The sequence below is a fragment of the Colossoma macropomum genome, unplaced genomic scaffold (assembly GCF_904425465.1).
Source record: "Colossoma macropomum unplaced genomic scaffold, Colossoma_macropomum, whole genome shotgun sequence".
Lineage (NCBI taxonomy): Eukaryota > Metazoa > Chordata > Actinopteri > Characiformes > Serrasalmidae > Colossoma > Colossoma macropomum.
The window spans coordinates 26,849,323-26,867,159 of NW_023494798.1; the positions used below are offsets into that span (position 1 = coordinate 26,849,323).

At 36.2% G+C, this 17,837-nt stretch overlaps 1 protein-coding gene and 1 long non-coding RNA gene across 3 annotated transcripts in view; both read right to left on the minus strand.

Moving 5' to 3' along the window:
* Window positions 1-6,088: 6,088 nt before the first annotated feature.
* Window positions 6,089-7,732, minus strand: LOC118818222. Its single transcript, XR_005008067.1, has 4 exons — window positions 7,680-7,732; window positions 7,147-7,171; window positions 6,378-6,445; window positions 6,089-6,179 (listed from the first exon to the last, which is right to left on the minus strand). It is a non-coding gene; the product is annotated as an uncharacterized LOC118818222 (long non-coding RNA).
* A 1,181-nt stretch (window positions 7,733-8,913) lies between these two features.
* Window positions 8,914-17,837, minus strand: part of LOC118818221 — a 28,576-nt gene continuing 19,652 nt past the window's right edge. Inside the window, exons 1-6 of one of the 2 annotated variants that reach the window (XM_036585423.1) lie at window positions 11,576-11,635; window positions 11,281-11,322; window positions 10,830-11,150; window positions 9,976-10,041; window positions 9,625-9,720; window positions 8,914-9,325 (exon numbers count right to left, since the gene is read on the minus strand). In XM_036585423.1, the coding sequence (XP_036441316.1) occupies window positions 9,240-9,325; window positions 9,625-9,720; window positions 9,976-10,041; window positions 10,830-11,150; window positions 11,281-11,322; window positions 11,576-11,600 (636 nt within the window). In that variant the 5' untranslated portion in view covers window positions 11,601-11,635 and the 3' untranslated portion in view covers window positions 8,914-9,239. Of the gene's footprint in view, window positions 9,326-9,624; window positions 9,721-9,975; window positions 10,042-10,829; window positions 11,151-11,280; window positions 11,323-11,575; window positions 11,636-17,837 lie in introns of those variants that run through there. The other variant, XM_036585424.1, reaches the window with a different exon arrangement.

The window sequence follows — 17,837 nt, forward strand, 5'->3', positions numbered from 1 at the left end:
CGTTATAGCTGGGAGGCGCTTTCAGACCTGCCGTGGTTGGTGCGGACCTGTCAAACATTTCTTCAGTTCAGTTTTGAAATGCGAAACTCCACCTGAATTCTGATCCGCACCAAACAACTGAAACACGCTCATTCACAACACTTTTTCAACTCAGTAACACATTTTCTGTCTCTGTACAATCGGCTGCTTTAACATTTCACTCATTAAAGCTAATTTCCTTCCAGTATTGTGAGCTGCTGTAAATAAGGAAAGACAAAAAAAACAATGATATGTTTGATTTTGGCACATGAACCATGGACCATATTTTTGGCCAAGCATCAGCGACCTGTGTAGTTAAATTAAAATTGGTATTCACAAAGGTGATGAGCATCTCTGTTCTCTGTTTTTCTGTTTTCATGGTGGTAAGTGTGATGTTACCAGAGCACTTGCATTCTCGCAAAACCTCTGATCAATAAGTAAACACCCATGTGTGTAATTTAGTCCACTTTAGCCTTTGCAGTCCACCATCCGAACCAAAGTAAAGAGACAAACTATCACAAAAAAAAGCAAACTGTGGTGCAGTCTTTAAAGAAGAACTGGGTATGAATATAGCCTGATGTTCTTCAGAGATGTTAGCTAACAGATACTGCTATCTGAGGCTGCGCCTACTGAAGCAGCATCAAAACAAACACTGACACTGTTCATGATCAGGTTCAGAGGTGGTTAGAGGAGCCTAAATCAATACTCAAGTAAAATTATTGATAATTATTTTAATGAAATTAAGTAAGAGTACCTTCCCCAAAACAGCTTGAGTAGAAATACAAAGAAGCAGGGCGAAAATCTACTTAAGTACTAAGTAGTGCAGTGGAACTTGTTATTACATCTAGTGTTTATCAGCATAGGAACTGAAGACTGTGCAGCTCAGTTCTTCTCTTTTTGGGATTCTTTTGGTCTACAATACAAAGCTACAAAGTCAGAGATGTAACCAATCACAAAATAGTACAAATAATGGCATCATCAAAACATATTGAAATTAAACACAAAAAAGGAATTAGTAACTAAATACAAATGGCTAAATTGTAACAGAGTAAAAAGATTCCTTAACTCTATAATATTCTTTAGTAGAAGTAAAAGTAATATGATTTAAAAATACTCAGGAGAGTGAAAATCCATCAATATTTTACTGAACCACTTGTCCTTAAGTAAATGTAACTAGTTACTACCCACCTCTTAGTAGGTTTATATGTCATTAGCATGACAATGACAGGCAATTCATCATTCAGTCAGATGTGTTTTTTTCCTTTTTTTTTGAAACAATATGTTTTGCCCCACCACTTTTGGAGGTGTGGCACAAACCCTGCTCAAATAGGAATGTTTTCAGCCTGGATTTAAAAGGGGGTGATGTGTTCCTCTCTTCTACTCTGAGTGAGACTCTGGCAGCTGCATTTTGAATCAACTGAAGCTGTTTGATTGTCCAGTTAGGAGACCATTACAGTAATCAATCCTGCTAGAAATAAAGGCATGGATGAGTTTCTCCAGGTCTGCTTTAGTTATAAATAATCTTGTTGATGTTTGAGGCCGCTTCACCACACCTCACGTTCGACCCAGACGGCCGAGCTGCAAGCTGGGGGCAGTGACGGGAGGCGGAGCGAGAGAGAGAAAGAGAGAGAGAGAGAGAGAGAGAGAGAGAGAAAAGCAGCAGCAGCAGCAGCAAAAGACGGAAGAGCTGAAAAGCTTGAGTAAGAGACTGAAAAGTCTAGCTGACTGAAGCCACTGAAAAGTGGCCAGCATAGTGTAGGTTTGAGTTTTTATTTGGTGTGTCATTAAAGAAACATGGCTGCTGCAAAACTGAATCCTGCCTCCAGCGTCCTCCTTGAGCCTGGGGAAGCACATGCCATGCTACAGTTACGTATTAGTTCTTTAGATTTTAGGGCTCTTGAATCCAGATAGGCAGCTAGACTGTGCCTCTTACTGCTATTCCTTAATATAATGATCTCTAGGTGTGAGAATCTCTAGGCACATCACAATTCGATTCGATTATGATTCAGAGGGCTGCGATGCAATTATAAAACGATTATCGATGCATCTTGATACATCTTTTTTTTCTATACAGGATTTCTTTTTTCTCACTGTGTGAGGACTCGGTACTTTTAAAGCAAAGTATTTGTAATGATCCATAATGAATTTACTTCCAATATCTTTTATTAATAAATCAAACACAAGTGATGTGGCAAGTGAACTGGAAGGCTCTCATTCACTGCTCTTGTTTGGAGCACATGAGAGGCTGGCTGCCACTCATCTGTGATTAAATGCACTGTTACTGTGACATAAATTCTGTGGCATTGGGTGTCCACGAATCATGCTATCCTACCCGTTTTATTCAGTAATGCTATAACTTCGGTTTTGGTCTCGTTGTAAAGAGTAGGAGGGTCGCTGTGTCAGTAAAATATCTTTGAGACGGGTCGCTGGATCTCGGCTCCAAAGTGTGCAACATAGCGCGAAAGCCCTGGTTCTCAACGACTGAGAACGGACGCAAATCCTAAGCAATAAAAGCTGCGATGGAGTTTGTAATTCGCTTCGCCCTTTCTGAGTTGGGAGGAAGTTTTGACATCACTTGCTCGATAGTCATCTGGTTGGCAGCAACTACAACCGGACAGAAAACGGGTGGAAACATGTAATATGGTTTCTAATATTTGTCATTTCCAAAATATTCTAGTTTAGTGTGACACAACTTGCATATAGTATGGCCCTTGTCCATGTTCTAACGCTGTTTTAACAGTAGATGGTCTTAAACGCTGCTAATTCACCACCCTATAACCCTGAAGGTTGGCATGCAGACTGCAGGTCACATACCAATGCAGAGAGTCTGGCCTAGCTAGTCACTAACGAAAAGGCAAAGAGAGAGATTTAAGACAAGTATTCGGAGATGAATGGACTTATTTGCATTTATAAGCAGCGCAGTTGGTGTCCTGGTACATTGAATCTGCAACGAGAGACTGTCAAACACTAAAAAGTTGCTAAGATGAAGTCAGCTTCTCTTTCGAATTTTCCCGTTCCACCTTAAATGGTGCCGCATTTACCTTCTGGCGCCTCAGGCAGAATTCAAGGTGGAACGGGTAAATTCGGATGAGAAGCTGGAGAATAAAAAGCTGACTTGAACATAGAGAGACGTTTTAAAAGAAATTGATCTACTTTTGAAGAAAAGTTATCTGGCGGAGATGGGAGGAGAGCGGCTATAGCTAAAGCTTAAAGCAGAGCAAAGTAAATCTGCGCTTTTGTTTATTTTTTTTAACCTATACTAAGACATCAGCACATACTGAGACATATTGGGCATTAAATGTTGAGTTTTCAAAGGTGGTTTGATTTTTGTTGAAAGGACAAAACGGCTCTTCTTAACATTTGTGTTGTCGACTCCTGACCCAACCTAGCTTTTAATGCAGAGGGAGCCGGTCGGATTTCTCGCTCATCCAGTAGTGTTTTTGTTATGTGCCGCCACAGACTGTCCGGGCGCTGCACTTCCACACTTCCAAGATCCGCCTTTTGCGTTCCGTCAACATTACGTTATAAATAAAAATGTAGAAAATCAATTTTTGACATTTGTGAATCAATTTAGAATCGTCCACGTCCGCACTGCGATGAATCTAAGAACTGATTTTTTCCCCCATCTCTAATGATCTCTGTTTTATCTTTACTCAACTGCAGAAAGATTTGTCCCATCCAGTTACTAATATGTTCAAGGCACTTACAAAGTGAGTCAAGGGGACCATAGTTGAGGGCCAAGTAAATCTGAATATCATAGCTGTGAAAAGATATGCCATAGTCTGATATAATATTCCAATATTTATATATAATATTGATATGCACTCCCTGGTCACTTTATTAGGTACACCTGCATTGAATCTACTCTCTTTGTCCATTTTTATCAGGTCAGTGTACCATATAGATACACATTGTAGTTCTACAATCAGACTGTGATCCGTCTGTTTCTCTGTATCATTTACTAACCTGTCTTTAAAGCCCCTATGGCATGAGTGGATCAGACACAGAGATGCTGCTGGAGCTTTTAAACACTGCTCCCACTCACTGTCCACTCTTAGACACTCCTACCTTGTTTGTCCACCTTATAGATGTTGTTAGAGATGACAGCTCTGATCTGCTGCACATGGTAACAGGACGTGAGGTGTTTAAAAAAAATCCTTGTACCAACAAAAACACAAACAAATATGCCACTACCTTGTCAGTGTCAAGCATTGCTGAGAATGACCCTGACCTTTGATGAATGGGCTGAAGTGGGGCTAACAATTTGCACAAATAAATAAATGGATTGCAATCTAAAATTTGTGGACCTGCTAAAATGGACAATATGTGTGGATACAAGGTAGGTGTAGCCAATAAAGTGGCCAGAAACAAAGGATACTGTACAAGTACATTTGTGGTCTTCAAACAGTGTAAATGTATCCTAAAAGGTAGAACAGTTTATACCTTAAATATGTTTTCCCAGGGCGAAAGTACACATTTTATAGAACAGAACAATAAATTAAAAAGGATGGAGTCACAACAAGGCATATAGAGTCAATGCAACTTATATAATTGCATGTATATAAAAATATAATTGCAATGAAACAGGGTACCATGAGGGTACGACCCCAGTGACAGTTCAGTACCTTTTTTTCTCAGACTGCACCTGATGTAAGAAAGTACCATCCGATTACATCACTCCTTTCGTCATCATATACTTAGTTAAGGTTTACTGTGATTTACTTTGCCAGTTGGTCTCTGTTTTGTCCCTGTTTTGCATCTGAATAACCTCACTTGGGCCTCCATTTAATATTAAGACCGTGTAATTTAAACTTGTAAACAAAATGTAATGAAGGAGTTTATTGACTGAAGGGCATACAAATGTATTTTGTACATACAGAAATGTTCAGTACACAACCCTCACTTTGACAAAAACATATCGCCAGTAAGTTTGATTCTGCTGTCTAAGTAGAGTAAAACAGTAAAAAGTTGCAAACTATGGAATAGATAGATATGGAAGATTCAAAATGATGTTAGCCTTCACTTACATTCACATGGAAAAACCAGAATTGTCACTCAGCAATTCAGGGCAGCAGTAAAGAAGTGCGTAAGTAGTTCACTCAGTGAGAAACTGCCTACATTCGTAATTCAGTGATTTTAATGTTCAGTCATATTCTTCATTTGTAATGCTATATTTCAGCAAGTACAAAGTTTGAGTGCAGGGCACAGCATTAATAACGTATATGTGTGTGTGTGTGTGTATGTGTGTTTCATTTTATACATGGATCTGCCATAGATCAAATTTATCAGCATTAAAAAAAAAACAAAAAACAAATATGAATTCAGTGGATCCAAAATGTCTGGCTGAAGAATCTAATAGATCTTTTTAAAGTGTGATTGGTCTTGAATTGAAGTTCTAGCTCTCATATATACATCATAATTAATTAATAATAATTGTTCTGTGTACAAACAGGAAATAAACATGACAAACACATAAATATGTCCATGAACATTAATGGTGGAGAATTAGAAATTTGCATGGTTAAGCAGTAGCAGTAGTATTTATCAACATTTTGGAGGCACTCACTGAACTGTTCACCAGTTTATGAAATGAAATTAACTAAAGGAAAAAAAAAGACTAAAAAACAAAGCACAAAAAAGTGTTCAGATACTAATACTGCAATCTACATGCATACAGTCAATAAGTGTGTGTGTGTGTGTGTGTGTGTGTGCGTGTGTGTGTGTGTTTGTGTGTGTGTGTATTGATGTACTGATTGGGACTCTTCAGCATCCTAATTGTGTGAAACAGGAGCACTCCAATGTTGATTTATTAAAGCTTACACACAGACTATAAATCATCAATAAAATAAGACATTTTTAAATCATTAATACCTGAGGGCTCATTACTACTGCTTTTACAAAAGTTGAAGTTTTCCTGTGTCATGCAGGTCTAATGAACCAAATGTAATTATATAACATAAGTGAATATGATCTTCAAGACTTTAATCAAACCTTTCAAGACATTTTACAAAAACGCAAAACGTCTTTACCTAATAAAGCACAAAACTGCTCATACAACTATTCATACATAAAAAATTCATCATGAGCGATTTTCTTTTTCCTCTTCTGTACTTTTGCATAGACAGCGTCTGAAGAAGGTTGTTCTGAATCGATCTTCACATCTGGTGAAAAAAAAAAAACAGCTTAATGTTCTCCACTGTGTACAGCTCCTCTGTCAGCATGCATTAAAGCAGTTCTTGAACACAGTTAAAACCTTTTCATAGAAGATGTACACTGTGGTCATGACTACAGGCATCACCCATTTTACATTTGTCATATTTCACTATGACAACGAACATCCACATAATATATATACAAACCAGGGTGCTCTGCTAAGCTGTACACAGCACTGCCTTGAGCCAGACTGTACACTCCACTCTCAGCATAACTAGACAGAGAGAAATGAGTTTAAGTAAACATGTTAATAACACTTTATTGGAAGGCTACCTACATAATTACACATGAATAAGCATTGAATAACATAATATAAAAACTTGAGTATTTATGAGCAGCTAATGTTATTAATCACAAGATGACATAAGACGTTTTATGAAGTAAATAACATTGTACTGACACAAAGGACCTTAAGCTAAAATGATGGACAGTTTGTTTCCTTTATAGCACTGTTATAAATATGTCTTTCTCAAATGATTGAGCTTGTACAAGGCATTGTAGAGGCCTAAATAAAAACACTGTATAAATTGTATATATTTACAAGAAAAGTTCAGTTTATAAGATGTTACAAAAGGAATAATAGTCTGTCACTCTTATTCAACTCCTTAAAATGTCAGGCTTAATACATTTGCTTCATAAGACATCCTATGTCATGTTGCAATTAATGGCATAGGCTGTCCATAAATACTCAACTATTGCTTTATAAGTACATAATTTAATACTTATTTGTGTGTTATGAAGTCCTTATGCAGGTAGCCCTCAAACAAAGTGTTACCAAGATTTTTCACCAAATAAGTCACATTATCAGCACTTGTATTATGTTTACATTTTCATTACTGTTTTAAGATTTGCTATTTAATCCAAGACTAGACATCTTTGTCCAGAACAGCAGCCAGAAGAGATGTTGTTACTTACCAAGCATCTCCTGGACTTGTGCTAACTGTGAATAAAATAATATCAGAAATTAGAAGTAATATTATATTTCTATAACTTTATTACAATTTATATGTAAATTTACATTCTTAATACTGCATAATTTACTACAACATGTCTGAATTAGTTTTTCTCCTATGCAAACTAATGGAATTTCTGATGACTGGACTAATGAAAATTCCAAATTTTCTGTCCAAGTTAGATGTTGTTCTGTGATGTCTGAAGAAATGAGCTCTTCTAGGAAACACAGAGCAGTTTATACTCTGTGAATACGCCTTGATCTTACTGTTTTGTTGACTCCAGATCTCCTGATCCCTGTTGTAAATATTTACAATCCTTGGTCTAAATTATGGTGCATTCCCCTCTCCCTACATCCCCTGCCCAAATAACCCCGAACAGTTAATTCCTTGTTAAAAAAGAATTTTAAAGGTAGCTGCAATTGAACGGCTGACAAAACTGTAAATATAAGTAATAAATTCAGGTAAATCCCATGATACTTGAGTAAGTGATGTTACCGTTAAATTCTGGTATTGTGGAGTATTCACACATGTCATCAAAGGATTCTTTCCTGTAAGATTTATGACATAAAATAACATCAGGCTACTAATTCTATTTGAAGAAAATGTTTAACATTTTCAATCTTTTAGAAAAAATGATATTTTTACTGTAGATGTCATTACAACAAACTGTACCTGTTCACTGCCTGTGTCACTTGCTCTGAGCCGGTAAATTGGAGAGGAAAATAACATGAATGTACCTTACATAAACTATTCATGTCACAGTTAATATAACACTCTTTGGAGAATTACCTTCACAGTGGCCTGTATTATCCTGTCCACTGAAACAAAGAGAGGAAAAACATATTTTTTTTATAAGGCCTTAAATACGGTTTATAAAAATATTCTGACATGCTAATACAATAGTCCCAGCCCTGGTTCCCCTGCTCTGCATGCTTTGGTGATTCTGCTCTAACACATCTGATTAAAAAAAGTAACTAATTGACAAGGTTTCCTGAAATGAAGTGGGTGTGCTTGAGCAGGAAAACATTACAATATGCAGAGCAGGGGTAATCCAGGATTAGGCTGAATGATTCGGCCAAAATATATAACTGGATTTATTTATTTATTTATTTATTTATTTATTTATTTATTTAACTTTATCTAAATTTATTTAGCTATGTTGAACATCAAACCTTCTTTCATGATATATCAATGAAAATATAAAAATATTCAGAGGCCCCTATCAGTCAGCTCAGTGCCAGCTAATGTGGGTTACAGTTTCTGTTAGCTTGCATTGAGCTGTCCAATGGCATTGCATTGGCAGCATTGTGTGAAAGGGACAGACCAAAATCGGGAAGAAAATACAGGGGTAAGTCCAAAAAAAAAATCTCATTTATAAAAATGTATAAACAAATTAGTGATTTAAATGTTTGTTGATAGTATAAACCAAGAGCAGTGTATAAAAACATAGATAACAATACAGTTTATGCTGTAAAAATAACAGTTCTGTGTTTCCAGTAACAGATCATTTTCCTGGCAGCTAAATAGAAAACAGTACTAAAAGTTCATCCTAACGCATTTTTTCTGTCCAACCAGATGACTAATTTGACTGTGTAACTCCACTAGTTGCTTGTAACTCAAAAGAGGACGCTAATACTTTTGGCCACCAGCCTCCTCTTATACTATTCAGAAACAAGCTTTAAAATCAAGTTTTCTAAAGTTGCTTTTAGTAAAGAGCATGTTAGTTGAATGTTTGTTACAAGATGAGAATTTCCTTATTTGTCACAATAGCTAATGCTATTAGCGTGAGTGCAAATTGTCTGACAGTTATGCTTTTGCATTGTTAGTATGAATTGATGATAAGTAGAACAGAGCATTCAGGATCAGGACTTTTTAGTATTGTTTGTTTGTTTGTTTGTTTGTTTTAATGATTTGAAAGATAAAGCCAGACTGCTGACCAGTAATTGTGGTTGTATTGTCAGTGGGTATTGACAATACACACACATTTGTTTCCATTAGGCTGAATCTGCTCTCTTAAAAGTTGTTAAAACGACATTCTTGATTTCAGCATGAAAACTATTCATCACTCAGCTCCACTCCAGCATCAGTTATTCTGCTAATTACATGTTTAATATACCTTTGTTCTTGGTTGTGGCACAACTCTGCAACGACAAAAATGATAAATATGTTATTGGACAATCTTCTCATAAGATATTTACATGATAGAAAAAGGCTGGAGAATGTGTCAGGTGTGCTTTGCTCTGATGGGCTGATGCAGTTTCTCCTAATTAACTCCAGTGTTTGTTGTAGGACACTGCTGCTGCTGCTGTTCTGCTTTAAAGAGTTGTGTGATTGGGATTTGGAGGGTGACTGTGCTGGGATGTGTTTCATATGTTTTATTTTTATGTACTTTTACACTGACTTCAGTCCTGCTTAGCAAAAACAATAAAGTAATACTTACTTGTAAATATTTTGGCTGTAATTCGGTACATTCCAAGAAAAAATATCACAGCCAGGAACAAAACAAGAAGTAGAATCAACAGGTTTTCCAGAGGAACTGTTGGCAGAACACAGAAATATTATCCATTATTAACAAAGGAATCAGAAAGGAGCATGTAACATTACTTTTCTGTGGCTATTTGCAAAAAAAATATAAAAAAAACTTTTACTAAATGTTTATATTTACATATCATGGCACTCTATATTATATTTACATATCATGGCACCTCCAATCCTAAAATCTAATTTGTTGAAGATTTATACCTTTATAGTTTAATATGATTATAAAGGAAACATGACTCATATCTCTTACCACTGAACTGGGCTTGGCCATCGTTTTGTTCATTTGTGCTCATGTTCTTCTGAGGATGTTCTCCCACTAATAAGGAAAAAAGGAAAAACAAGACAATGTTATATAAATGATGTTTTTGTCACCTATGTTAGGGTAAGAAATGCTTGGAAATGTTAAAAATATTGCATTTGCTTCATCTAAAATAGAGCAATGTCTTTTATCTTTCCCCGGGTTCACATTTACATTACGACTGCACACTAAACGTGGACTTTCCTAATATTGATAATATTATCCCACAAATTTACAACTGAGATGTGCAAAATTGTGTGTGATCCCTGAAACAAATCATAACTGCCAAATTTGCAAGCAATTTTAAAGTGTTTCCTTGTTAACCGTGCTCAAGCAACAGCTGTCAGAAAGCATTGTATATTAATGAACAAACACAATTGATTTACAGTTCCATTACATATTTGGTTACAATACTGAAGATATTACTAAAATTCAAAGTAATAAAAAGGCAAATTAAAGTAGTGTATTACAATGCGATCAAAATTGTGACATCTAGCACTGAGTGTCTTGAAAGTAACAAATTGAAAGTTTCCACATCACCAACTCTGGTTTGAAACTGTTTGTTAACCAGACATTTTGTTTATTTGTAAATGGATTCTGTCCTGCTCTACTGTGGGTTACAGACATGTTTGGCATGATCATGCACCCATGAAATTGCATTGCATTTAGCGCTATGATGCTTTCAGACTCACTTTCAGACGAACTCAAACTCTCTTAAATTTTACTGAGCATGACTGACCTAACCTGAGATTTACTTCTTGTACTGTCATAATTTTATTTGAGAAAACTTAATTCATGTTTCTTACCAGTGACCTGGACGTGGATTGATTTTTGTCCTAGTTTTAGTGCTGATGCGCTCATGTTTTTCAGGGGAAATTTGTTCCATGAGTACACACAACTGTAGTTTCCTGAGTCCAGCACTGAAACATTTCTCAAAATGAAGGTGTGCTCATCTTTCTGTGCAAATAGCTCCATTCTCACTGCAACACCATTTTTAAACAGGTACATGTTGAGAATGTTACTTGATTTAGTTCTGTCAAAGATGCTGCACTTTAACAGCAGATCTTCCCCAGCTTTCACAGTGAGGCTTCCAAAAATTTCTGCTGGCCAGAAACCAGGATGACCATCTATTCATCAAAAACAATAACATTTCTGATCAATAATCTTAAAACAAACCAGTGAACATATTACATTAGTAAATTGAATTTCTGTGAACTTATTAAGATGTAATCAGTGAAAGAAAGGGAAATAAAATACCTTTTGTTGGAGATACTGATACTGTCATCATTACTGTAACATCTTCAGAAAATAACAGTAGAAAAAAGTGATGATGAGAAGAAGAAAAAATAGAGTTTGATGGGTAAAAATTAATGTTTGAAACATTTAATGAGAAAATGGTTTAAAAAATCATCAGAGATCCTTAATTTGCTAACATTGCTTGTATAAGTTTACTTAGTCAAGTTAATTTAGACAAAAATAATTTTAGTGAAAAGCTACTAATAAAAACAAGAGCTGGAATGAAAAGCTACTAATTAAAATAAAGATTACTTACATATTATGAGGCACCATGTCTCCATCACTGACTAAACCAGCCACTGAACTTCAGATTAGTGTGTGTTACTGTAGCCTGATTATGCAGCTGCTGGGTGAAACTTCATTAACCAACCACACTGTAACCAGCCCAGCTCTTCTTATTGGACAGTGAAAGCACAGAGCTGTTTAAGCAGCACTCTGGAATTTCAACTGTTCTGTCATTTTCGATATTTCTATAATAAAAGCTTTATTGTGTTCTGAAATGTTTTGATGCCACAATTGTTTTAATAACTCTCTGATTCTGTTTATCTGATACAACTAAAACATTATCAGTGCTGTTCAGGTGGCCTTTAAAAGCAAGAAAGTCTTCTCTTTACCAAATCAAATCAACTGTATATACTAGTTTGGATCATATGAGGCATTAATTAAGTTAATATTGCTTTGTTGAAATTCACTCTGTAGCCTTTAATAACAAAGGTGCTCTTCTTGCCACATTAGAGTATCACTTTTTTTTTTCAAGTAAGTACATTACCAACCTGCACATCAAAAGACATTACAAAATATTTTTCTTGCAAAAAAGAAGCTGATGTATTTGGAAGATGAAAAAATTCTGCCTAATTTGTTTGGCAACACATTTTTTTACTTATAAGTATACTGGAGATGCATGCAACACCAAATTAATGTAGCGTTTATATTGGGAAAGGTTAGTAAAATGCTCTGCAAATTTAAGATCACTATAACTCTTTATTCTCATTCATTCATCACGAATCAGTGGATTTCAAATACTTCTGTATTTTCTCTTACTTTACTCTGCTTGTGTGTTTGCATTTTCATGTTAGCTGCCGATTAGAGAAGGTGGATAGTAAAAATACGATCTCTGAACTGCATATTCTTCTTACTGGTGCTTCTGAAGAGCTGTTGTGGTGAGGCCTGTGTTGTTTTCTCATAGGCTTTGTCTCATTCTCTTTTATCTGTGCTGCTATTTTAATCATCTAGGCTCTGTAACTGAAACAGAGCGTTCATTTTTTTTCCTGAGTACTATGAACACAGAGTTTTATTACATCATGTTATGTGCCCCTGTAATTGCACCTAGGGGTAAACTTTTAGACAAAGCTTTACTTTTCGGAAATGGGAGTGTAATACAATATCGCACAACATTCACCTTTAAAGGTGTTGTAGTGAAATAGGAAAAGGAGATTTGAGGACATCTGATAATGAAAAAACAAAACAGCCAGCTAGACAACGTCAATATTCTGAATATGTAACAAGGTTAATGTATAAGACTCAGTGTGAAAAGTCAAATCTGCAGCCAGCACTGAGAACAATAGGAATAAGGATACTGTATACAAAACCAGCAGTATCGGTGTTCTATGGACTGTGACAAAAAAATGAAAACAAGCTAGAAGGAGAAGCAGAGAGAGAGAGAGAGAGAGAGAGAGAGAGAGAGAGCAAGAAAGTGAGGCCATAGCATAGCTAGAAACTATTTGACACTTCTGCCACGATGGTTAGGCACTCGGGCCTTTCTGATCATTTCTGTATCTTCTTTAATTTACTGATCTCTCCAGATATTCAAACAAGCACTGTTTGTGTTGAGAAAAAGTACATAAATGGGAGTACTAGTGCTCAGTTAATGGAGTCAGTTGATGTGCTACTGGATCATTTTGAACTTGAAAATTTCTGATGTCATGGATGTTGTTGCGCCTGTAAAAGTTCGGAAACTCTGCGGAGAAACACCTTGCTCGCAAAAGCCCTAAATATAGATTGCAGGAAAGCTGAAGGTAAGTGGAGAAAAGCAAACAAAGTCTTTGTACTTTTAACTTTTTTGCAGAGCTAGACAGTTACATTTCTCTTACATTATTAACAGGAACTCTACTTTTCATGTTTGAAAGTTAAGAAGTTAACAAACCCCTTAAAACAGACTGATTGAACACCACACTCAATTAATGAAACTATGCCAACTTTATTACCACCTAGAAATTACTTGATTATCAAGTCACAATTTAATACAGTTGACCAAAAACTCTAGAAAAAAATGATTCAACATCTTAGTCATCATGTTTTCTCAACACACTGTGAATATTTTTAACTCTGTAGCAACTAATCTGCAGAAAATCACATCCATCAGACATTTTATCTTAAAAATCCCCCATTAAACCACTGAGAATAGTCCACCAACCAAAAATATCCAGCCAACAGCGTCCTGTGGGCAGTGTCCTGTGACCACTGATGAAGGACTAGAGGATGACCGACACAAAATGTGCTGCAGCAGATCAGCTATCTTCTCTGACCTTACATCTACAAGGTGGACTGATAAGGTAGGAGTGTCTGATAGAGTGGACAGTGAGTGGACACAGTGTTTAAAAACTCCAGCAGCACTGCTGTGTCTGATCCACTCGTACCAGCACAACACACAGTAACACACCACCACCATGTCAGTGTAATTGCAGTGCTGAGAATGATCCACCACCCAAATAGTACCTGCTCTGTGAGGGTCCATGGGGGTCCTGACCACTGAAGAACAGGGTATATATGCTTCTGTATATTCTTCCTTAATATCTAAGATAATTGAAACATTCAATAAGCCTTCTAATCTCACTACAGTACTAAAACTGCTCTTATAGAAGTGTTAAATGATAAACAACTGAATATTCACTCAGGCAAAATATCAGTTCTGCTATTATGAGATCTTAGTGCTGCATTTGACCCTGTAGATCATCAAATACTTCTGGACAGGTTGGAAAATTGGGCAGGACTGTCTGGAACAGTCCTTAATCAATTTAGGCCTTATCTAGAAAGCTGGAGTTACTTTGTCACCATTGGCACCTGTGAGTGTGATAAGGTGGTTATGACATGCGAAATCTCCCAGAGATCGGTTTTTGGGCACCTTTTGCTGCATCTTTATATGCTCCCTTTGGGCCAAATTTTTCAGAACAACAACACTGATTACCATAGTTATATAGACCATACACATACATATCTGGCTGTCTCACCAGATAATTATAGCCCAATACACTCACTACCTCTATGTACGGAGCACGTAAGTCACTGCATGAGGCAACATTTTCTTCAAAAGGGAAAAATAGAGATAATTGTGTTTGGCAACAAAAAGAAGAAACTTCATATTAGTGAAGACCTCAATTCCCGGGCTCTAAAAACCAAAGACCAAGTCAGAAATCTTGGCATTTTCATAAACTAACTTTCACATTTCATATCAAAGCAATCACCAAAACAGCCTTCAGCAATCAGCAGGACTTACTCTGTGTGTCCAGAGTGGCTTTATGGAGATTGAGTAGACTTTCAGTCAGTTATCCAGGTCAGAAAACCACCATTCAAATCCTGCATGGATGTCCATTTAATACATGAGTTCCAGTCTACTAGACTGAGTGCACTTCAAATTTTTTACTCGAAATCAACAAAGCAGGCCCAATAATGCATTTTAACAGCTAAATAACAATAAATATGATAAATATTCTGATCAAACTAATCATATTTAGCTCCATCTTTGAGTATTAAAAACAGTTGATTGTAAACATACAACTCTATTTGAAATTAAAAATAAAGCCTGTGTTGCTGTGTATCAGAGTTTTTAAACTCAGCATGAATCAATCAATAAAAAAGCAATAAAAACATGTCTGCCTTATGCTAATTATTTATTTTTACTCTATAATAGGCCACAGAATTAAACACTATTAAAGTTCTAACATTTTCAACTCTAGACACTCTAGACAAACAATTTTTGAAAAGGTATCTGAGGTGATACTTATTTTCAAGTTCCATATAAGCAAAAATTCACAAAATTTTGCAGGTCGTTTTTCTTATCAAAACTTAGCCAAATTCACAAAGATATTACAATTCTGTTAGCATTTCTATGTGAAATAATGGCATATTTGAATAGACTAAGGCCTCTTGAAAATAACATATAGCCTGTGTGACTGTCTCATGTAGGGGTGGGGGGAAAAATCGATTCTTAGATGCATTGCGTTGCAGACCTGAACGATTCTGAATCGATTCACTAATGTCAAAAATCGATTTTCTACATTTTAATTTATAACGTAATGTTGACAGAACGCAAAAGGCGGAACTTGTAAGTGTGGAAGTGCAGCGCCCAGACAGTCTGTGACACACACATAACAAAAACACTACTGGATGAGCGAGAAATCCGACCGGCACCCTCTGCATTAAATCCAGGTTGGATCAGGAGTCGCAAGTCCAATGTTAAGAAGAGCCATTTTGTCCTTTCAACAAAAAAATCAAACCACTCTGGGAGCCACAACATTTCATGTCCGGTATGTGTCAGTATGTCCACCAGAAAACTTTTCTTCAAAAGTTGAATAGTTTCTTGTAAAATGTCTCTCAACGTTCCACTGTTTTACGAGGCTGAAGTCGCTTCTTATTCTCCAGCTTTTTGTTTGAATTTTTCTGTTCCATCTTAAATTCTGCCTGAGGTGCCAGAATGTAAATGCAGCACCATTTAAGGTGGGCCGGGAAAATTCAAAAGAGAAGCCGACTTCAGCTTCGCCACTTTTTAGTGTTTGACAGTCTCTCATTGCAGATTTAACGTATCAGGAAACTAACTGCGGTTCTTATAAATTCGAATAAGTCTATTTGTCTCCAAATGTTCATCCTCTCAGTGCCTTTTTGTTTGCTACTAGCTAGGCGCAATTGCGTTGCTATGTGACCTGCAGTCTGCACACCGGTTCTCAGTCGTTGAGAAGCAGGGCTTTTGTGCTATGTTGCACACGTCCCGTCTCAAAGATATTTTACTGACACAGCGACCCCCCCCGTCTCTACAATGAGACTAAAACCGAAGTTATAAAATCACTAAAGAAAACGGGTAGGACGGCTGTAACGTGTGCTGTGCGGACATCCATATAATCTTATGTCACCGTAACAGCATATTTTATCAGAGATGAGTGGCAGCCTGTGTCTCATGCGCTCCACACAAGAGCAGTGAATGAGAGCCTTCCAGTTTACTTGCCACATCACTTCCATTTGTTTTATTAATAAAAGATATTAGAAGGAATTCATTATGGATCATTACAAATACTTTGCTTTAAAAGTACCGAGTCCTCACACAGTGAGAAAATAGAAATCCTGTATAGAAAAAAAGATGCATCAAGATAATCATGGTAACACTTTCTATGAATGTCACCTTTGTAAGCATCTATAAACACATTCATAACATGTTAGTAAGTAAGTAAGTAAGTGAAGTTTATTGATATAGCACTTTTTACAACAGGTGTTGTCACAAAGCAGCTTTACAAGGAAATGAGCATTACAAAAAGAAATCCGGGTCCAACCCCGCATTCATAAGGCATTATAAACATGGCTATAAATATTTATAAAAAAGCATTATACGTTATAGCCATGCTTATTATGCATTATGAATTGTTAACATAATACATTATAAGTACTGTTCATAACAAATTATAAGAGATCATAAGTTGTATTTATCCACTCTAAGTAAAGTGAAGCGTACTGTGCTAAAGCCTTCTCCAGTGTTAAGAGTGAGGCTTCAAGTTGAAGTATTTACTGAAGGATTTACTGAAACACTAAAACACACATAATAAAGCACATTACAGGATTTAAATGTCAGAGTTTAAACTAGTGCTGCCATCAGTGCTTTACCCAATGTGGGTAAGTCAGCGTACACCACTGTTAGCTTGGTATTTGTCTTTACTTTACGCTCTCCAAGCTGAGACTGACTTCTTTGGCACTGACATTATAACATGTTATTAACACTACTTATAGTGCATTATATTAACAATTCATAATGTATTATAATCATAGCTAAGTGTAATTCAGTGTAATTCATGTTTATAAATGTTTATAATCATGTTTAGAATGCCGTATGAAGGCATTGTAACATGTTATAAATGTGTTTATAGATGCTTACAAACGTGACATTCATAGAAAGTGTTACCATAATCGTTTTATAATCGCATCGCAGCCCTATGAATCACAATCGAATTGAATCGTGAGGTGCCTAGAGATTCCCACCCCCAGTCTAATGTAAATACTTTATAATTGTAATTGTAATTGACCAACATGCCACAAAATCATACAAAATTATCTTAGGGTGCTAACAATTAAAACAGAAGAAATTAATCATTAAATGAAAAATCTAATAAAAAATTACCTTAGGACAACACAGTGTTGTTACAGCATAGAAGTGCAGTAGAGCTAACAGTGTTTTAAACTGAGCTGAAAGTTGCTCAAATAGGAATGGGTTCAGCCCAGATTTAAATAGGGGGTGATGTGTTCCGTTCTTTCACTCTGAA